Source organism: Epinephelus moara, chromosome 21 (genome assembly GCF_006386435.1).
Source record: "Epinephelus moara isolate mb chromosome 21, YSFRI_EMoa_1.0, whole genome shotgun sequence".
Lineage (NCBI taxonomy): Eukaryota > Metazoa > Chordata > Actinopteri > Perciformes > Serranidae > Epinephelus > Epinephelus moara.
Genome location: NC_065526.1, coordinates 24,519,311 through 24,541,994, shown reverse-complemented (window position 1 = coordinate 24,541,994; position 22,684 = coordinate 24,519,311). Strand labels below are relative to the sequence as shown.

Here is a 22,684-nt window from a genome sequence, read left to right as displayed (position 1 = left end):
AAGTCTGATTATCTCTGATGAAGATCAGAATGTTTCTGATAAAAGTTTTTACAAAGTAAAACACAAAAAGCAAAAATCTAGGTATTCAGAAGATGAGAGTTGGTTTTTGGTTGAGATGCCAGGATTCCCCCACTTTCCAGACACTGCAGTGTTGTAAGTTCATCCTTGGGTGCAAATTAAGAAACTCACATGGTTGCTTCATTTCTTTATATCCTGATGTGGAAGGTGCTGTGAACAGAAATTAGAATAGTTTGATTTCCTCATCAGAATTCAATCAAAGGGGCTCTATGCGAAATTCAGAGCGCACAAGTTGTCTGCACACGGTTCTCAACATGGTGGTGACTGAGCTGGTGGCTAGCAACTAACGGTGCTAACGAAAGTCTGTGTTTATTGGACCCATCCACCAGCCGGCCCATCCCACTCAGACTTTAGCAACCTTAACTTTCGTCCTTGTCCCACAACGTTTCCCCCTGACGGCGCCATTAAACTATAACGGGGACGTATCATGCCAACGTTTAAGGACACCTTTTTCGTTGGTTTCTGCCGCCGCAAGTCACTGCCCAAGCACCGGATTTCAGCGACTTCAGAGTGAGACCAGGCTCTCAGTGCACATTAGATTAACAATCAGTGACTACAAAATATAAAATAAATGTGTTCTTTTGTCTTGTATGTAGGTGGGTTTCCGCTTCATTAAAGCTTCCAGTTAATGGTTACCATTGTCCTACCTGAGGAAGTCTGGAGCTCGAACAATCATGTGCTGGAAGTCCTCCAGTGACAGGCGCCCGTCGTTGTCCAGGTCGGCCTCATCTATCACCTTTTCACACACCATCCTCACCTCGTCTTCCGTCAGCTCATTACGGGTCAGCTTGTTCAGTGTCTTCTCCAGGTCTGACTTGCAGATAAAGTCATCGTTGTTGAAATCTTGTAGAAAATGGAAAAGAAGGAAACATCTTAGGAAGGAGGAAACATATTTTGATAATCAGTTAATCATTCAAGTCATTTTTTCAAGTAAAAATACATCTTATTCACAGCTTCCTGCTTCTCAAATGTGAGTTTGTGCTGGTTTTCTTTACATATTCACTCAACACACCCAGTCCTTCATTAGAACGGTTATTTCAGGTGTCTACTCATCATAACAGAGCTGTGCTTTTACAGTGTGTCACCTTTAATGGTTTTTCCCCTCCATTGTTCTGAATAATGAATGAACAGTTTCCTTGACCCATGACCAGGCGATGTATATGAAACGTCTTCATCCATCAGCACTTGTTATTTAGGGGGGACACTGGTGCTGAGCACAAACTGGGCTTTGACCAGCTCTTTGCCTCTATAATGAGCTGGTTAATCATTTATAACATTCCATGCACCATCCGTCATGCTTACAGCTCCAAAGCCCTTCACCATGCCCTCTTTTTGTAGGCTTGTACCATTTTATATTCAAAGGTTTCCATGTTTCATCAGCGGCCATTTAACTTACTCCATAATTAAAATTGATACAAGAAATGAATGATTTAGTTGCAGAAAGGTGGTTTGACTTTGGTATTGGGATGCTTCTTTACACGTGTCATAATGAAAGTCCTCTATTTTCATGTATTTATTGGGGGGGGGGACAAATGCACACTTTAAATATTTAGGGGGACATGTCCCCTGCATCTCCTCTGAAATCAGCACCTATGGTAACAATCGTTTGTTCATTTTCCGTAGCCGCTTATCCTGTTGGGGGTCGCAGGAGGCTGGAGCCTTTCCCAGCTGACATTGGGCGAGAGGCAGGGTACACCCTGGACAGGTCACCAGACTATCACAGGGCTGACACATAGAGACAGACAACCATTCACACTCACATTCACACCTACGGACAATTTAGAGTCACAAATTTTAACCTTGGACTGTGGGAGGAAGCTGGAGAATCTGGAGAAAACCCACGCTGACATGGGGAGAACATGCAAACTCCACCCAGAAGGGCTCCTCCACCCCGGGGTTCAAACCAGGAATTTTGTTGCCTTCCTCAAATGCTCAATCTCATTGTTTGACAAAGGGAATAAACAAACCACACAACAGTCACATGACTTGAACGTCGCCACCACAACGAGGCTGTAAAGTGTGTTCAGTGTGATTACACTCTGTAGTCTCATATTGCCAGTTATTAGCAACCTTCTTTTTAAAGACACATAAAAGCTTTGAAATTCAAGATTGGGGTATTTACTGATATATTTTATGTCATAGAACAACATGTGAAAGTGTCTGAAAAAAAAAGCTTGTATGAACCACAGATCTTATTTCAGGCATCTAACTAAAATCCCATTTTAAAAAACACATTGACTTTTGAGATGAGGGACCAGGAGTGCTGTGGTGCCCCAAAAGATAAACAAATAAAGCCTCTCAACAAAGCACAATAAAAAACTCCTTGTTTAACTGTACCATCTCTAATATTTTACCATATATTTTGAAAGCGTAGTAGGCCTTGAGGTCACGCGGCGCCATCTCACTCAGGACTGAAAACATGTCCAAGAAGTCATCCAGTGTCATGTTTCCCTCTCCGTCTTCAGAGAAAACCTCAGCAATCCTCTGCCGAAAGGGGTTGTCCTGGACAGAGGGGACACCAGTGCATCTATAACTGTCTAGTTAAACTATTCAGTGCAGTAAATACTATACTATACTACTATACATACAGCACTATGAAGTGGTGCTTGTTGGATTTAATGGCGTTCACGTGCTCCATGACTGTGTGCTTTTATTTCTTGTTCTTCTGTTTTCATTTTTTAAATTCATGTAAGCTTTTAAATTTGGAGTAATGAATGACTATGAGGGGAAAGTATAGTCTAGCTCTCCCTTTCTCAGGACATGTCAGTGACCGGCGTGTTAACACATCTGTTTACCTTTCTGTCATTGTGTAAAGAGGCATATAATTGACCCATTTCCAACAAGTGTGTCCTGAGGGACTCACCAGCATCCTTCAAGTTTAAAGGAGTCGGGTAACATATAACGTTACAAAGAATTCTGTCGATTAGTTGGCCATTAATTATGGATTGGGAACACAGGGAGAGAGCGGGTCTGCAGGGTGTGCGTGGGCCAGTGGGTCTACCTTCAGCTCTGGCATGCTGCCAATCAGCTCATATGGTAGCTTCACATCTGGGTGGCTGGTGTAGTCAAGGGGAACGAGCTGCGGGGCCAAATCCCGGTAGCGGTCGAACAGTCTGGGGAAGGTTTAAAAAATTTACTTTCAATATTAAATTACAAGATATCTTCCATATTATGCAGTGGTGTACTGTAGAGGCGCAACTGGCTGTGAAGAAAAAAGTAAAAGTGAAAAAGTGAAAACTACTCTTCATCTCCACTCTATTTCTCTCTGTTGTGGTGGAAAAAGTTTCAGCACAGTAAAAGTCCTGAAGGCATGATTTTAAATACCATGTGCTCTTAACGGTAGGCTGCCCCACAGTAGGACAGGACTGCTGATACTGTAGTTTAGAGTTACAGTGTAGTATTGTGTAGAACACAACAAAATTCATGAGTGTAATGTGTGTCCATTTTGATATCAGTGAAATGATTTGCTCACCTGAGGATTTCTTTTCTTGTAAAATATGTGCAGTCCTGCAAAAACAATCAGATCATGGCAAAAGTGAAGTTAATATTAAGAGCAGTAGGATGCAGTTCTTATACAGTCTGGTGTTAAATGACTTGTTTTATGCAGTAATGGAAGAAGTACTCAGATATTTACTCAAGAATGGCAGCACCACACTCTAAAATACTTGAATACTAGGAACAATCATATATCTACATTTTTACTTGAGTAAAAGTCTGTAAGTGTTGCAGGGAAACCCCCAGAAGCTTTTCATAGGTGTGGCCAGATGGGGCCACTGAAAATCTTGGGGTTGCACACCAACACCAAAAGCCATAACAGAATTTTAGGGATTCTTTTTTACTGTTTAAGCACATAGGCTTAACCCTGTCAGTGTGAGAGTTAAAGAATTGCATACTGATATACTTTGGTTTCTTATTTTACAGTTAATAATTGTAATTATCTTTTGTGCATAGACTTCTTCAATTAGACTGGTTGTCCCTTTCCTTAAAAACACAAATGCACATTTTTCATTTAAAGGAGTACATTGATTGTAAGGACCAAAATATTTAATAGGAACAAGCCTTCTCGAGTTTAGGAGAGACTTGTGGGTACCTAAAGAACCCACTTTCAGCCAGGACCCCTTTGAAAATGGCCATGCCAGTTGTTTAATCGCCAAAATTTTAACATTATTATTTAGGCCCGTTCCTGATAAGCTATGCCGACATGGTAAGTACCAGTGGATGCCTTTGGTTGTCTAGTTTCCCATTATACCACTACCTCTGCGTAAAAAATGAGCATGCCACAGCCTCTTTTAGTTAACAACTTTATATACTTTTTGGGTAGTTTCATCTATATCAATGCATCATATATGCTATGATAAGCATAATCTAAATCTGAGAAGTACTCATAACTGTAAAATAAATGTAGTGACTGAAATATAGTGGAGTGGAGGTGTAAAGTAGCATCAAATGGAAATAGATTCAATTAAATTAAGCAGAAATGCCTCAAAATAATACTTAAGTACATTACTACAGTAAGGTAACTAACTTCCACCACTGTTCTTACATGCAAACAAACAGCATAATTCAGATAACACTTCACCACTTGAATAAAAGTAACTCCAAGCATCCTGTCACTAACTTTGAACCATGAATTGCCTCTGAAGTGCTGACTGTAAAATGTCCAATCTGAACAGCAAAGTTGGAGCATGTGACATAAAGTCTGACAAGTGTATTAACCTTGTGTACAGATGCCGGTAGCTCGTATTGATAAGAGAAGCACCGTTTAAAGTGAGTGAGGCTGCTCGTCTCCCTCAGAAAGACAAAACAGGATTGACACCAACCTGATAGGCATCTAGCTGCTGTGCTGTAAAGATGGTCTGTTTATTCCCCATGTCTGAGCGAACAAACGCCAAGCCTCACGTCCATCGCTGCTCCAGCATCAAGTGCTTTTTTAGGGTGTGTGGATATGTCAGATATGAAATGCTGGGACAAAAGGAAGCCAGAGCCAAAGAGGGGATCGGGTGTCGGGCTGCCACCGGGCCCTTTGGTCCCCATTATAATGGCAGCATTTCATCGTTTTCTCCATAGTGAATAGCAGCCCCTTTGACAATGAATAAGGGCTGTCGTTCAGCATCATGCCAAGTGGTATCAACCCCCTTTAGTGCCACTCTATGGCCAACGCCTCGGTCACAGCTCAGGTTACACTCTTTGGAGACAGGGTTTTGTAGTGGGCAAATAGACTTTTTGATGGGAGACAACTTTTGTTTCAGCGGAGAAACACAATATTGGATAATTATGCAGTTATTGAGCACATTTTTATTTTCAGCTTTAGGTCAGGTATTACATATCTGACCTATAACTCAACTTTAAAATGTTTGTTGTGAGTGGCAAGCATTACTTTAGGCACTGAAATCAAACTTTGCCTTTTATCCTGGCTTTATTATTCAAAATAGCATTAGCACTCAATGACTAATGCATTTTCCACCTTCAGTTCATTCTCTTGTATTTAGCATAAGCAATAAGGGAGGCATTAGGTTGAACAATTACACACAAAGAAAGGTCTAATGTAAAATCAGCTCATGTGTTTTCTTTAGAAACTCCCACATGGAAAGGTTTTATAAGGGCAGGCTACGTCGGCGGCATCCAGCCTGGGGGTCAAAAGACTTAAAGAGGTCATCAAGTACTTCTGTGACATAAAATATATATTCTTTTCAGATTTTGCTTCTTTCCCCTGAATATATTCAGCCCAGCATCTTTAGGAATTATGTCCTGATGATTCTGTACCTGTACCTTACAAGGCAGGCAGCCATGGTGGGGAGATCAGGGCGGTGGATGAACGTGTACTGTAGTGAGTCTAACGTTCATGCAGGAGATCAGTCTTAATGATCAGCAGTTCATGTTTGTGCTGTCATAAAACTCAACCACAATCTTTCCGTACCTTAATCAAGTGTGTTACTTACCTAACCCCAACAAAAACCTTAACCACAATTCCTTTGCCATGACCATTATCTTTTCCCACCCTTAACTATACCACAGTTTTCATGCACATACATTGTAGGAAGCAAGAGTTTGAAATTGGTGGTTTTAAAATCTGAAATATGCTACAGTATATAGCAAGCTGATTGTCTCATAATGGAAAGGTGTAAAGTTTAGCAAAAACTTAAATTAATCATTATTTGAGTGATTGAAAATGTTTTCATTGATTTTCTGCTGCTTATCAAAGTCTTAATAAATTATATAATTAGGAATCATTGTTATATTTTGATGTAAAAATAAGTAATTCTGGTCTAAATAATCCCTACTGGTTTACCGTCATACTTTGGTCAGTATTTAATTATATTCTGTGTGTTTTTAAAAGTCTTAAAGGAAGAGTGTGGCACTAATAAAAACAAAGACATGAAGTTTTGACTTACACTAAAACCAGTTCAAGTGGCAATAGGGAACTATCTGAAGCTCTCCAGCTATTTTAAAGGTTTGATTCAATGATATCTTTCCTGAAGCTGACAGAAAATGAAAAGGGAATTGTAGTTTTTCCTTCAGCACCACCAGAATTAAGAATGCTTGAGGACTTTTTCATTACATATCAAAAGGGTCAACTTTTAAATTACTTTTAAAACAGATTTCTGTAGACCTCCTTCTATGTTATTACTTTTTAACCATGTTGTGTTTTGAATTGTGTGTGCTCTTTTATCTTCTTTTACAAAATATAGAAAGTCTGTTACTTTTTAAATATTTTATACTACATTGGAGAGGTGTTATGAAGAGACATATTTTGTAATGCTATATCGACACATTAAATTTCCTCCCTGTCTTTTCTTCTGCAGGCTATATTGAGTGTAGGGGCAGAGTATGAAGGAGACGCCACCCAGCTGTAATGGTCTGTCTAAGCTAAGCACAGCAGTAAACATTACAGATGTCCACAGTACCCAGACATGCCAGGAGACTTCTGCATCCTCGAGTCTGGATTCTTCACAACAGAATAAATGTAATATTAAAGGTTTTCTCAGGAGAAATGCTTTTGTTCTTCTCACTGTGGCTGCTGTTGTCCTAGGTAAGTCTCTTTATGAAATATTTGTTGAGGTTTAACTTCACCGTCTTTGTAAAGTCTTTGAATCTCAATGTTGAATACATAGTTCATACATGGTGTTCATTTTCATGCAATGTTAGTCTGCATACCGTGTTGGATATGTAATTCTGGGATGAAACTCCTCCCATGTGTGTCTATCATGTCTCCTTCCATAGTCACCAGATTACTCTACCTAAGTACTGTATTCTGGGCATGAGGATTGCACTTATTTCTCATAGTATAATGCCAGTTTTTCCAGCAGTGCTCTATGTGTTGATTGCACAACATTTGGTATTTTCTGTCATTTGACAGATGCGCTGACATCATGACCTTTGTCTATGTTTTTCTGAGGGCTTGGCCCGGGCTTTGCTCTGCAATCCAGCAAAATGACAGCCACCAGAGATATAAATACTTCACCTTTCCTGGAGAGCTGTTGATTTGGACGCTACAGATGCTGGTGCTTCTTCTCGTCACCTCCAGTCTGATTACAGGTGAGATCCCTGAATGTTACAGTCAAATGGCCCCACACACGCCATTGTGTGGCTATATGTGTATGTATTGTAGTGTGTCCTTAAGAATCATATCAACCTTCACATCAGCCATGTATCTCAGACAAACCTACCCTGCAAAGAAAATGTTTAATTCAGTGATGTTAGTCACCAGGAAATTCTCATCTTAAGAACACAACATGTTTTTGTTTTTTGAGGCAGGGGACACCAGAAATTTTTGAGCAACGGACATTTAATTTCCTGCAATCTGGTTAATTTTTATGCACCAATGTGTGCCTTTTCTGCAGCAATATATGGTGTAAATATCTTTAATTTTGTCATGTTTTTACTGGGGGGAGGCAAATGCTTATGCCTGAAATACTGAGGGGGGCATGTCCCCTCTATGAATATTAGCATCATCATTCCAGTGTAATCCAAAACAGCCACACAACCGCTAACTACAGCCTAAAACTTGACTGTAAGGTTCACAGGGGTAGGATTTATTGCCGGGCTGTGGTAGTAGACTGCATTACATTGTACAGGTGTATTGGTAATTCAGCATATGTCTTAGTTTTAGTTTATTATGTTCATATATAGTGTGTTTGCTATGTGAAAATGTTTGAATAAGCACAATGCTTCTTCTTCTATATTGCCCATATAGTATATGTCAAACAATTTTTTTTGTGGTTTTAATTTTGCAAATCCACCTAAAGCATGGAGTATCATTTATATAATGCAGTCTCTTTTCATTTCAGGAATGTCACCTGTGGAAAGGAAGGCTTATGGGAAAATGGGGCTCCAAGCTCTCTTCTATTACATAATTACAACCCTCATATCTGTGTTCAGTGGCGTAGTCCTAGTCCTGTTCTTGTCCAGCCAGGGAACTCAACCAGGAGCTCCTCAGCATCCTCTGGTGGTAAAGTGAAAGCTTTGCAGACTATAGATGCCTTTCTGGATTTCAATAGGTGGGCATCAAAATGGATCAGTTGACTCAATCATATGTAAACTTTCAGTCTAAGCTAACCTGTACTCTGTTTCTTTGCTTTGCAGGAACATGTTTCCTTCAAATCTGGTGGCCGCTTGTTTCACGCAGGTGAGATCTGCAGTGGTCATGGATTTTTGTGTGTGTTTGTCAGAATGGTTCCTGTCACCAATGATGGTTTTTGTCTTTTATTTAGTATAAAACAGTTTATTCTGAAATCATAAGTCTTGGTGTGGTCAATCTGCAGACTGTTTATATGTGTATAAACAGATATAGTACAATGTCAAACATATTCTGAAAGAGATTAGACTTCCTTAACTTGTGTGTGGTTGTGGACAAGTCACACTCATATGTTTCTGACCTCAGAACTTCCTGTTTGTTGATAGAGATTGTTTGAGGGTGACCACCAACGTGCTGCGTGACTGTATCGGTGTGGGTGTTGTGCAGCATCTCTGCAGACATGAGCTGCAGAGCTCCAGTCAGACAGAACAATGCTTAGTGGGAAAAAACAAAGTAAAATCTTCTAACTGAGAAACTGCACTTTTATTTAAAACACATTATGGCACCAAAGCAAACATATCATATATTTCTCTTAGTATACAAGGACAAATAACTGTCTGAAGATACTTAATTCCCACATTGGAATAGGTAGATTATAGATCACTGGTTCCCAACTGGTGGGTCATGGACCAAAAGTGGGTCGCGGGTCCACTCTGTATGGACTGCAAGTGACTCATGAATGTGTCAAATTTGTAAAAAACACACTTTATTTTGAAGTGCAGTGAATTTCCAGCACAGAGCAACCAGATTATTGCAACCAGACGATTTGATTGCATGAAAACTTTATAAAGCTTTGAAATACAATAGTTACTGTAGCCTACTGTAAATGATTTTGCTGCCTTCGTCATCAGAGTTAGAAGACATTAATTTCAGCAATATTTTAAGCTTTACAGCTGTTTTTAACAAAATAAAAGCAATGTTAGAATTAACAATAATCCTGAAAACTCAGTATGATCTGACCCAATGTAAAGGAATTGTTATGATAATGTCTTCCTCTTCTTTTTTTTTTTTTTTTTTTTTTTTACTTGTCTGCATTGGTCTTCATAGCTTAGCGCCACAAAAGGGTGTAAGCTTCTTGTGAAGATTGATGCACTGTTAATCTTGCAGTCAAGTATTTTATACCCATAATGCGTGGTTGTGACCGTCACCCACCCTCCCTGGAGACTAGCCTAACAGCTGTCTTCCTCTTCTTAATCATCGTCTTTTACCTGTAAATTTTATCCAGAATCTCAGGCTTTTTTCACAATGGCTTTAATCAAAAACGACTGAAAACCCTTTAAAATCTGCACCATGTTGTGAGAAACTGACATATTTAAAAATAGCAAGACCTTTTCGGTTAAACCTAGCTGTTTAGTGGAGCCTTTGAAGGAAAATACACACCCTGTGTATCCCCATGCCACTATGATATTATCTTTCCTCCTGAAATACCAAGCCTGGTGATAACATAAATGCAAGGAAGATGGATCCATGCTGTGACTGAGGATTAATTTACTTTGAAATCATCTGGTGACAATTCTTGTGGTTCAAATTTTGTTAAGTAGAAAACTAATCACTGAAGGAGACTGCAAACATTCTTGTGTAAATACAGCAAGGATTGGGAAGATTGTTGTAGCAAGAATTGTGAAGGTGTCCTTTACTTTGACCAAATGTTGACCACTGTGAAAGCTAAAGAATTTGCTTTTCTGTCATGTCAGTCAGTAACACTTTAGTTTAGACCTTAAAATAATGTCAAATTTTTGAGTGTATGCCAATAACTCCATTCTACAGTCTTTTGTTTACAGCATTTATTCTGACTGTAACAATTCACAACAGAAAATTTACACATTCACATCTTTCACACGATATCACTTCCATATATTATAATTTATGGATATTTACATATATTACAATGCCACCTACTGTATGTGACACACTGCACATTTATCATTACTTACATTTGAGTTTTAAAGGGCAGCTGGCTATCTATGTAACAAAACTATTTACATTGTATTTTTTAAGTATGTCTAAGCATAAAGTAAGTATGTCTATGTATCCCGACACCAGTGACTAGCTGATGTCAGTGGCAGCCGCAGCTTCCAGCCACCATGTCATTATACTGTTTCAGCACCACATTCTCATCATCATCAAAGTAGAGCAAATTGATGGAGAAGAGCTTGTCTGGCACGCAGCACGGCGTCTCAATGCCTTTGATCAGCTTCAGGGCGTTGATGATGGACTGAACGGTGGCGTGGTTGGTCGGCTTCATGTTCTGACCCAGAGGGAAGGGGCAGGAGCCTTTGCAGTGGTAAGCGTTGTAGCCTCGGGGAGACACAATCCAGCCCGACCAGCCGATCTCCTCGAAGTCGACGTAGAGGGGCAAGCGCTGGCAGGGCGAAGACGCACCTTCCTCCTCACTGTAGTCCACGGAGCGGGCGCTGCGGGAGGATGGACCTGACATGGGGGCCAGGGGCAGGCTGGAAGAGGCTGTGGAATCATTTGGGTCTGGTGAAGGGAAGGAGAATATTTTGTAAGAAAATACAACATTTTATACAGTATCTTTTTCTGACTTGGGGTCCAGCAGGTCCTCTGAAGTTGATTTTTCAAAACTTTTTATCTTATTTCTTTCCACATTACACTCACTCTAAAAAAATGTGTGATTGTCCAGTTGATGAAGGTATGGTTTTTAGTAGCCAACTAGCATTGAACATCAGACTTTCCTTTAGAATGTGTCTAATAACTGATGGTACAATAATGTGTTTGTAGAGTATAAAATGGACAGAGATTTGTCACAGAAATTCAAGTCATAGGATGAGAATGGGGGGTCCACAGCCTCCCCAAGGCCCCATAAATTGTACCTACACCCCTGCTCATGTGGAGTTAGACCAAATAAATACCTGACCTCTGTATGTTTTACTATCACTGGACATAACTTAATCAATCAAATGACATTACTCTAAATCTCACCTGTGCTTTCAAGAGTAGTAGAGCGGCGGCCATCGTCAGTAAACAGGACCAGCATGGGCTGTTTGCTCTGGTGGTGGTTGCGTCCTGAAGCAAAGCGGATCAGCTTCAGATCCATCTGGCTTCCTCCCAGGGTCCGAACCACAACATGGAGCCCGAGGTTACTGCCTTCATCTATCATCCAGGAGCGGACCTTCATGAGGAAGTTCACATTGTTCAATTAGAACACAGAGTTCAAGCAGTAATGCTCAAGAATACACCCACAGAAGTTAATGCAGGCCTCACAGAGAAGTGGGTACTTACTGCTTGTGTAATGGTGAACACTTCCCAACCAGTAGAGTGGACTGGGATGAGTCGAGAAGACAGCAGCTTCTTCCCCTGTGTGTTGTTTTTGCTGGTGTGGAGCAGCTGGTAGACACTAACCTGAATCAAACAGAAGAGATGTGGGGTTGTGGTTATGCCCAGTGGAGAGATGCATTTGGGTGGATTCACTGTATTTCATTCAACTGTTCTGTTACTATAGTTTTATCTGGTGGTACATACCTGGCAGAAATGGTGTCTGTTGAATGTCAGTGTTGCCTGAGGTCGCAGCTTGAAAAGATGGAGCTCTGCAGTAAGAATCTTCTCAGTTCTGGCAACTGTGGACAGATTGAACCTGAACTCCACCTGCTCACTGCGCACTGCAATGGAAAAGTACATCATCAGAAACCAGAACAAACGGGACCACACTTCATTGACTACAATAGTCAGCAGCAAATGAATGCGTGCACAAATCAAATCTTACATTTGTCAAAGAAGCTGCGCACAGTATTCCCCTCCAGAAGATACGGGTCTTTAGTCACACCGTCCACATCAGCAACCGTGTTGTACAGATCGAGCATGTACTGAGGTGGCTGCTTGCGTCCATGGATAGCAGGGGGGTCCTCCATCCCAAAAACTTCCAAAAGTCTCTTGATAGCAGCTGAGCGTACTTCCTCTGACTCATTCTCAGCCATGAAATGATTCTCCAGGTAGCTGAGTGAAGGCCGTGCAGCGGCGGTGCACACCAAAGCGGTGAAGCTGATCACAAACAGCAGCATCTCTGAAGCTTGAGTTGATTCCTTGTGCGTCCTTGTCCTCGAACCATACAACCTGCCAGCAGCTTGGAGCTGGAGTGACTGCAGGGTCCTGGAAGCTCGACTTTTTATATCAAATGCGGCCCTTCACTCTTTAGTGCCCCCAAAGCCTTGGTAAACAGCAGTAAAGATGCTATTTGGTCGCAAATGTAAATCACCAATCAGCGAATATAAAGGGAGACTAATGGCGGCGTTAACAAGGTGTGAACCCGACTGTAGATTTTAGTCAAGCCCATTGTCCCAACGTCTGGCAATAAAGGCTCAAATAAACTAATTTCAGCCTTTGAAAAAACTTGGTGCTTACTGACCAGTGACTTTGCTGTTCTAGGATATATTTTCTCTGATGTATCATGTTATAGTGGATGGGTGTAAAGAATATGAACAGGATATACTTGGAGCTGATCTCTTGAGGAAGTGCACTCACCATGGGAGGTAAACTGCGCTTAAATGAATCCATTACTTTAGAATAATGGGCACAGTGTCTTAGGTGGAAACCAATTACTACGATAAAGAGACGGGTGTCGCTGGCTACACGTCGCGAGATTTACATAACCGCTTATCCAGTTACAGCTGGATAATCAGCAAATTTGCAGTTTGATCTTGCAACAGAGCTCCAACTGGACTGACCTCCTGCGATGGTTCAAGCTGATCTGGTGCTAAAAAGAATACTGTGACTTCCAGCCAGTTCCTTAATTCTTCCTCATAAAGAGTTTTTTTTTCTATAAAATATACAGCAGTTCAATATAAGTCTATCTGAACATTGCTTTCAGTGTGAATTTCCTGGAGATTTGGGTACAGCACAGTATACTGATACTGGCATGTGCACTGGGAATTTTGAGTTTCGCTACAGGCCACCACAGATACAAAAATATATATAAATTAGATAATTATTGTTAACCCTGGACTCATAAACATTCTCTTCTTTAGACTTAATTTTTCCCCAAAGCCAGCTCAACCCTTTCCCTTACAAATGGCTCACTGTGCCATTTGGTCACTTTGATCTTTACGCACGATTACGCACGGGCAAAAAACAGACTGACACTGAAAAAAGTTTGTTTCCCCCACTGTAATAGACATTTAGGACATCAAAGTTTTTTTCTACATGACACCTTGTAGGCAAGTCATAAAACCCCTTCTCTTAGGATGAGAGAAAAACAACAACAGAAGAGTTGTTTCACACGTTCATATCAAAATAAGGAGCTATTACCGACCTGCACGTGTGTTTTTTTAAGGGACATTTACAACAATGGTTGGCTTTTCATGTGCTCCTTTCTAGTGCTTCTTCAAAGCCTCGTTTTAGCTCTTTGAAACTTTAGACCTTGATACTGATTTATACTTTATCGACTCATAGAAAGACAATCTGTGAGGCCTAACAATACTTACTCCTGTTTCTGCTACAAAACTTGATTTATTCACTCAAAAGTTAGGTTTATGTACTTGTTATGCTAATTACAATTTATATAAGGATTTAAAATAGGATTACACACTGTATCTGCTTTTTGGTAGAATATCTTATACACCATTTAAGGTGTATTTTCTTGGTAATGTACCTTTCCAAGATGTGTTATGTTTTAGTAGCAGTTTGGTAAAAATTTTGTTGTAAAGCCTTCTGCCCCTGCAACCTGGCCCCACATAAGAGAAAGAAAAAGGATGAGTGTTGTACAGTGGTCCAAGGACAAATCCTTACAGGTTTTCGTATTAAATTTATTTACAAAATTATCATTTTTACATATATTACATATAATACAATAAATCTTTGGGGCAGCAAGGTCTTAAACAAATGTTATAGTATCTGATGGGGTCATCATTGGACTGTGAATAAAAACACTTCAACTCCTGAGAAGAGATTGGCGGTTGTTTTCCTGTAGGGGGCGCAGTGTTCAGTTTTGGCAAAGGCAGGAAGTGATGGAGAGGACGGTGCGTATCTGCCCATGCTGGTTGAGGAAGCTGTGGCTCTCGTAGCCCTGAGGAACACAGGAGCTGGACTGTCTTTCCGCCCATAAGTGGCAGATTGCTGGATCAGCTGGACTCCTGCAAAAGACAATAAATTAAAAAAAACATTAAAATTTTTATTTTGTCATAGCTATTTGGGATCAGTAGGACCCCATATGTGTAAACAAACTAATCACTGTCAACAATAATAAAGTCACAATATCCTCAAATGAGACAATAAAGTCCAAATGTCCTTTAACAAGCTGATGATAAATTCACAGCATCTTAGCTTGTTACTGTTGCTATAATTGGTCAAAATTGTTATAACATCAAACTACAAGTTGATGTAGTTTCACAAGTTTCAACCATAAAATGTGATCAGGTTTTATACCTGTATACCTGGCAGAGAAGGCTGCCATCTTGCTTTTACATGGATTAGTTAAATGTGGTCTTACTACTCCTAAATGGGACAAAAAAAGGACGAGGACAAGAGGTCTAAGTTGAGTAGAATGAAGTATAAGGTCCAGTAAACCCAAAATGTGATGCCCTCATATCAGGACACAGGGTCTCAGGAGGATATGTCGCCTGAGTAAGGTTGCAAAGGTATGAGATTTTCACTAGGATAACTGAAAATATTGCAGCCTCATCGTCTAACGGTATTAGAGTTTTAGAATTATTATCAGTCAGGATGACTCTTAAAGGAATGAAAACAGAGGGGTTATTTTTGGTTGAAGAAACATTTTATAATATTATTGAAACCTGAAGGAAGATACCTAAAAAATAAAATAAAGGTGAGATCCTCCATCCAGTTGCATTTTTTTTTTCAGTATTGTAGATAAGCAAACAGCACATGGTATGATAACTGTCAATTTCCATTTCACAGTATACCTTGCAACCAGTGTACCACTGCAACCCTATGTCTGAAGCATATATCTTTCTCAGAGAAAATATCAATGAAATACCTGAATTATCTGTTGATATATCCAGTGACACCGTGAGAGTCAGCTTTGTTATGTGAGCTTCTTTTATGCTCATGTTACGGCCGTCTGTCCACAGACATTTTGGAACTTTTTACTGTCCATTTCAATGACAATAATTCTTGTGTCAACTTGTAATGAGGGTATGAGTCTGATCAACAGTCTGCTGGTGTAAATGTATTGCAACTTTGCAATACACAAAATGAATCCCATGCAGACATGCATTAATCTTTTGAACCCCACTGACCCACCTTTGGGCAGTCATTTCACAGATGTTTTTTTGCATGCCTAGTTTTTAAGTTTTTAAATTTTGAAATTTTTAATCGGACACTTTCTCCTTGACTACTGTAACACAGGAATTTCTCAATTGTGGGATCAATAAAGGCGTATCTTATCTTATCTTAAGCTCATACTATATAGTAAGAAAATGTTCAAGGTCACAAATCTTGATTTTAAATTTGAGTTGAAAGCCCAGAAGTTTCCAAACATACTGAATATGTCAAGTTGAATTTGGGTACATTTTTTATAAAACAAGGTACAATACATCTAGAATATATGAATTTGATAAAATGGTGTGGCTATAAAAACAAAAACAACAACAAAAAACACATATAGAGTCTTGGAGTTTGTGAACACCATAAAGCTTCAATAAAGAGCTGAAGGTTGATACAAGATATTTATGTGATAATGTCAGAGAATGTGGAAAAACATGACTTTAACAACCTGAAAGCTACTAAAGGGGAAATTAAAGGGGGAAACTTCATGAAAGGGGCTGATCAAATTTAAATGTATTTGTTACTCCTCGTGCCTTAAAATCAAACTACAACCATTTGATGATGGAACAGTGAGGTAATTTAGTAATATGAACCTTTTATTCTTTTCTTATATTCCAGATAAATTAATATTACATTATTATAGGTCTGCAATCTTAAAATAAAGCAGAAGATAAAAGAAGGACATTTGGTGAAGGAATTAAACATGAACAACATGCTGAGTGCAGAACGTGTCAGAGCTCACAGGCAATTGTTATGAGAGAGGCAGAGGAGGTGTGTGTGTGAGGGGGTGTGTGTAGCAGCTGTGTTCATGCTTACCTGAGAAGGCAGCGGTTTCCTGTAGTGCAGCCTCCCAAACATCTGCCCACGTCTATTTCCTGTGGAAAATTAGCAACACAGAGAGAGGGCAATCAGCTCACAGCTGGTCACAAATATTGACCCAGTTGAGTCGGGGTCCAGCTGCTCTTTAGCATGTTAAGTGCTTCGATTCGACACCTGCAGCGGCCATTTGTGTTTGCACTGTGCTCGCACCTTTGGTGCTGAGGCCCAGCAGATGACCAACTATGTCCAGGAATACAATTTAAATCTTATGTTAAAGTTCATCAAGTAAAGTTTGACGTTAAAATCACAAATAGTTATATTGATCTTTGTGCTATTGAGAGCATCATGGATGAACTTTATAATAACCGCTTCAAAGTGGGGCTTTTGTGAAAGGTAGAAGTTTAACAGAGATTAATGAGTCTAAATCCTCATTTTCTCCATGACCAACAAAGCAGTTTAAATCAGGTTTTAACAGTATTTTCCCTGAGTGGAGCTGGGCAGGGACTTCTCTCAAATCTGCCAGTCTATCATGTGTATTGTTGCAGGTTGTGCATGAATAAGCAATGCAACACATCCTGCAGTCCAGCCTCTGGCCAGTGGATTAGCTTGATTAAGTGCTGTCTTCCACACATGTGTCTGTTGCATAAAGATACTTCATTACTGTCTGGCACCCATCGAGAGCCTCATTTCCTTTCAACTGGACTACAAAAGAGAGTGTGAAAGCAGCATCACAAATGAATCACCCCTCTAGTGTTAAGTACGCCATGCTAATCACAGGAGAAATGAATCTTATTTTGAAAGGCTGGATTCAAATATAAAGCTGGATTCACACACATTTTTTGTTTCTCATAAACAAGACTAATGACTTCTGAGAACTACAAATTCAACGTTTTCATCATACTTCAGAGTTTGCACCTACTTTGAGCCTCTCCTCTTTGATTCCATCTGCATGTTGGACTATTTCATAGTAATACTCCACGTATGGGACTCTGTAGCAGCTTTCCTTCAGCTCACAGGCCGCCACTGTCTGGATGACATCCACTTTGTTGGGGGTTTCCACCAATGCGGAGTCAAACTTGGTGGGGACACAAGAAAATCCCTCTGTGAAAGATTAAAAAAAGAAAAATTAGGGTACAGCCAGGAGGAGCAGCTCTATTGTAATCTGTGATCCAAATGTGAACAGACCAACAAACTTTGTGATCACAAAACAATTTTAGTTGTATTTTGTTCTGATGCTGTTAAATTACAGTGTTTATCAGGAATGTCTGGATATTTACAATTTGATTACAATCAAACACACTATATTATGTATGTACATTTAGTTAAAATCTTGATATAAATCCAATTGGTGCATTGCCAACAGTGCAGGGGCGGCTTTGACTATGGGCCTCCAGTAAATATCAATATAACTTAACTATATATGCTGTTACAATGTTTAACTTAGGTCACAAACATGCTGTAGTTTAATGTGTATCAATAAATCAACATAGTGACACTGTACTCTTTGTATCAGGGTAGCTTTAAAGGCGATAAGCACTTTATTATTATTTGGGTGTAAAATACAAATTATGTGAAGGCTGTGAAAAAAAGTTCTCTCTCTTGGTTGTTCTCACATCACTGAAACTCTTCATACCAATTAAAGTCCTTTGATTTATATTTTAATAGGCTAATTTACCAACTGACTGCATATTTTTGCAGCCTCATTGTTGATAATCAATATTTCTATCCAGGTGGCAACTTCCCATCTCTCAGTCAGCCATTTTTCATTTGTTATGCTGCTCTCTGTTCAGAGGAGCCCCTCTTCCTGTTTTGGTCTGTGGTATCTGAAACAGACAGGTACACACACACACACACACACACACACACACACACACACACACACACATACACACCTGGTGAGCCCTTGGACTTGGAGCATCCTCCCACGTCGATGACTGTCTCATAGGGAGTCTCGGAGTAATAAGTCCTCAGTGCCGGGACGCGGATGCATTGGGTCAGCTTGATCTCACAGTGGCACTCCTCGATGACCTCCACCTCCCGGGGTCCCTCCAGCAGCAGCAGCCGGTCCACACGCATCCCGGTCGGCTCACACACCTGGTTCATCCCGCAGGAGGGCAGCTGGTTGAGCGCTCCCGGGCTCTCTGGAGCTGCAGGGCCGGGCGCTCTCAGCTTATGTAAGGCGAGAGGTTATTGTTTGGTTTATACATGTCTAAACATGTTTCTGTGTGCTTTCATGTAAACAATGCAAATTATTCTCGAGATATTTGTGTTTTTAGACTTGTAGTTTATGATGAGTAGTTGAATTGCATGATGTGTGCAAAGTTCCTCATCAGAACTAATCTTATACAAATATTAATAATGATTTGAATGCTTAAATAAATGCTTTATGGCGTTTCAGTACCATGTAAAGGCCCACCAGAGTTCAGGACAACTTTGTCAGACAATTACAAATTTACAGCGCCCTCTAGTGGCCTACTGGGGGAACTTGCTACACAAAAAAGATATGTCAGGCAGATACATAGGCCTAGATGAAGAAAGGTTGTGTTAGGGGGGTGCATGTTTATTTTGTAACACTGGCTGGTACTTGGATTGTAAATAAACTGGGCTTATTAGTTATTTATTTAATTGGGTGGTAAATAGACTGGGGATAGTTGATAGTTGTGAATAAATCTGGGAATTTGTTATAAAAAAGAAATGTAAGAAAGGGGTAGGGACATACACATTTTACTTCTACCTACTCCTTGTCGGACACTGTTATCTTTTTTTTATTGGTTCGAAATATAGCCATTCGTTCATTCATTCGAACTTCACTTACTTTCTTGCTCCTGAGAAATTCCAGCATTGAGGAATGTTTGGAGTAATCCTGCGGTCCTGCCTCATGTGACGGCCTGGATGTTCCCCCACAGTGAGACCTGCACATTCCCACATCAACACTGACAGGACTCCCAGAGATGTCTGTGGAGAGAGAGGGACACACACATAATCGATCTGATGTCAGACAGAATTTTTGTTATAAAAATGATTATATTATTACCAAAAATACAGTTTTTGTTTATCTCAGTTGCTTGAAAATTTCTTGGTCTGTTTGAGATCATACTCTTGTTTCTGTTAGAGGACTACAGACATGCATTTACTGTTGGACAAACACATGGTGGTACTTTACCTTGTCCAATGTAGACAAAGTGGCTCTGTCTTTTGCAGCACAGTCTCTGCCTGACCAGGTTTCTGTGATCTATGTGTTTGCTCAACACTCCGGTCACTAGAAAACATAACACAAACATCAGAGAGTTAACATTGTTAGCAGTTTTACTTGATGTAGAGTAAGTGTACTCTTTCTTTACGAGTGCTTTAAAACATCATATTTTTCCAAAATGAGCATATTCAGATCCTCGAGAAAACATGCGGTGCAAAAGTGCAGAAATTCAATTTCTTCAAGGTCATTTGGTAATGAAAAGCTGTAATTAGCAGTTATTTAGATGGATATCTGAACAAAAGTCACTCTTAATCATTTGTTTTTCATGTATTTTGCATGATTATGTTCTTCTGGAAACGTTCATTTTGGATATGCATCAAAAGAAGAAAAACTTTTTAGCTATTTCAGCTATTTAGTTCAATGGAAGGTGAATGACCCCACGTTGCTGTGCAGCATCAAACCCTCCTCTACACTCATGTTTACCAGTTGTAGCAGAAGGGATAAGCAAGTACATTTGAGCAGATTGCTGTCAGTCCAGTTAGCGAACAGCTATTGCTGCTTCTATACACGTCACAGTGCAACTAACTGCACTGAATATTTTCACAATGAATTAATTGATTGTCTATAAAATGTCAAAAATTGAAAAAACGCTCATCACAATTTCCCAGAACCCAGAGGAACATCTTCAGATAACTCCCTTTGTCCAACCAACAGCCCAAATCCCAAAGACTTTTCCTTTTCTATCATAAATGACAAAGAAAATCTCACACACATGAAACTACAACCAGCAGATGCTTGAAATATGACAGCACGGTTGGAGATTAATTTTCTTTCCATCAACTGATCTGTTAATCGACTAATCATTGCAGCTCTACTCAGAATAGAATAAAGCAAGCAGTACTTACAGGTCAGGTGGAGGGCACACAGGAGGAGAAGAAATAGCCGGGGTACATCCATGGCTTTAGTCCGATTCTGCTCCTCAGCTGCCAGATACTGAGTGTCCCTCTGCTCACTGACGCCTCTGATATTTATATGGGATCAAGCTTCAGCCCCAGATGTCACCTGAAAACAAGCTCTCAAAGTGGTGTGGGGTCAAAAAAAGTGAGAGCTAATCAAATTTCCATGCTGAGTTCTTCCAAGTAGGGGCCACTTCAAAGGAAATCTCTGCAGCTTCAATGTTTCTGCTGTGAGGGACCCAGTGGCTCGAGTGTGTCGATCAGCCTGAGCTCACCCTAATGAAGTGCTTAAGTAGCCTCGGGCCATTAAAGCGTCGCTCATTCAAAAGCATTAATCATCTTTTATCTCAGGGGGAAGGTGTTTAGCACCTCTGACTTAAAACAAAACCCGGCCCAAGCACATAAACAGGATCAGCGTGGGGGCCGCAGCCTCCCCTTCAGAAAACTCCAGCACCTTTGTGTTTATTCAACGTGACACCAAATGGCCAGACTTCTCAAGAACTGCCCTTCAAATCTCAGCTTCTTTTTCTCCTCAGAGGAAAAACAAAATTAAGAATTAGAATAGCTTACTTTGTAGGTGACACATTGTCAGACATGTCGGTACATTTATATGGAACATTTATGAGTTTCTTTTCCTGAACTAAGGACAAAGTATACCATTAACAAAGCCCAGAGAACACCTCAAACAAATACATCTAAAAGGCCCAACCTAAATACTCTGTTTTGTTCCTTTCATACACCACATAATGTTTTATAAAGTCTTATTTAATTGCAGAAAAGATCTTTAACTATGTTACAATATTGGCATTTTTTACCGATTCTCTACTCATATCTTAATAAGGTGTTAGTTCTTCTTTGAAGTGTTGATATGATCCCCTCATTTTCCCCGGGATCAACGGATCATCGTTCAGAGAGTCGTCGGCACTCAGACACCTTGATTAAGGTGACACCCTCAACAGTTTCAATTGTTGATTCCTATCATGGAGTTTCAGCAAATCTTATTGAAGTTAATCATAATCCCGGTAAAACCCAGATTAAGTCGTAGTAATTACTTGATTTAATTATGTAGATCATGTGAAATGTTCCATTAAACTCTACAAAGATGACCACAATTGGTTTTCAGACTTTTAAGGGGCACTTAATTGGGGCAGGGAGGTCCACAAATCTGTGATGCTATTTATATAATTGATAACGGTGTTGTGATTTGTTATGTTCTGTAAAATGTGAAATGTAATCACTTTTTCAATAATCATTAGGGATCAAGTTTGAGACTCAAGATCAAAAAATAAACTTTATGAGATCGATAATAAGACTCACAGCTCACATAAAATGAAATACTGTGTTGTTTCTGGAACTTTGGATTGTGTCACATGGTATTCCTCAGCAGATTAAGTTTGCCCAGATGTTGTGGTTCATGTTTAAATTCATATTTCACAGAGTCCTCCTCTATGTCGGTTTAAAAAAATAGAAAATGGAAATGTAAACGCATACAGTTCCCTGACAAAAAAGTCAAAAGTCAACAAGTCCAAGAATACTTTTATTTGTTGTAGTGGATATTAAATGTACAATTAGGGGTTGAAAATCTTTTGTAAAATAAGAAATCAGAATGTGATACCTTAACTCTCATATTGACATAGTTATCAAATAGCCTATATACTACAACAGCCTAATGTAATTCTTGAAATTCCTCAGGCTGTTCTCATGCACTGTTTGTGCATATATCTATGAAAAGTAATGCACCACAATTTGTATATAACTCAATCATGAGCAAGTGTATTCGTGTATAGCCCAAAAAATAGAGAAGGCTGTGATAGCATGAACAAT

General features: G+C 39.7%; 3 protein-coding genes across 4 annotated transcripts; all 3 read right to left on the bottom strand.

Annotated features, from left to right (window-relative positions):
• Positions 1-206: 206 nt before the first annotated feature.
• Positions 207-4,949, bottom strand: cib3 (calcium and integrin binding family member 3). 2 transcript variants are annotated; one of them, XM_050033179.1, is made up of 6 exons: positions 4,899-4,949; positions 3,551-3,585; positions 3,080-3,191; positions 2,433-2,580; positions 726-921; positions 207-228 (listed from the first exon to the last, which is right to left on the bottom strand). In XM_050033179.1, the coding sequence occupies exons 1-6, from the start codon at positions 4,947-4,949 to the stop codon at positions 207-209; spliced, it is 564 nt and encodes a 187-aa protein (XP_049889136.1). The 2 variants fall into 2 exon arrangements, with proteins under 2 accessions (XP_049889136.1, XP_049889137.1); XM_050033180.1 differs by lacking the exons at positions 3,080-3,191; positions 3,551-3,585.
• Positions 4,950-10,206: 5,257 nt separating this feature from the next.
• Positions 10,207-12,725, bottom strand: admp (anti-dorsalizing morphogenic protein). Its single transcript, XM_050032889.1, has 5 exons — positions 12,378-12,725; positions 12,137-12,273; positions 11,897-12,016; positions 11,597-11,786; positions 10,207-11,134 (listed from the first exon to the last, which is right to left on the bottom strand). The coding sequence occupies exons 1-5, from the start codon at positions 12,670-12,672 to the stop codon at positions 10,710-10,712; spliced, it is 1,167 nt and encodes a 388-aa protein (XP_049888846.1). The 5' UTR covers positions 12,673-12,725; the 3' UTR covers positions 10,207-10,709.
• Positions 12,726-14,447: 1,722 nt separating this feature from the next.
• On the bottom strand, positions 14,448-21,104 carry pnhd (pinhead). Its single transcript, XM_050033163.1, has 7 exons — positions 20,810-21,104; positions 19,875-19,970; positions 19,527-19,666; positions 18,604-18,880; positions 17,631-17,812; positions 16,709-16,767; positions 14,448-14,739 (listed from the first exon to the last, which is right to left on the bottom strand). Exons 1-7 carry the CDS (start codon positions 20,859-20,861, stop codon positions 14,589-14,591), a joined length of 957 nt encoding a protein of 318 aa, XP_049889120.1. The 5' UTR covers positions 20,862-21,104; the 3' UTR covers positions 14,448-14,588.
• Between the last annotated feature and the right edge of the window lie 1,580 nt (positions 21,105-22,684).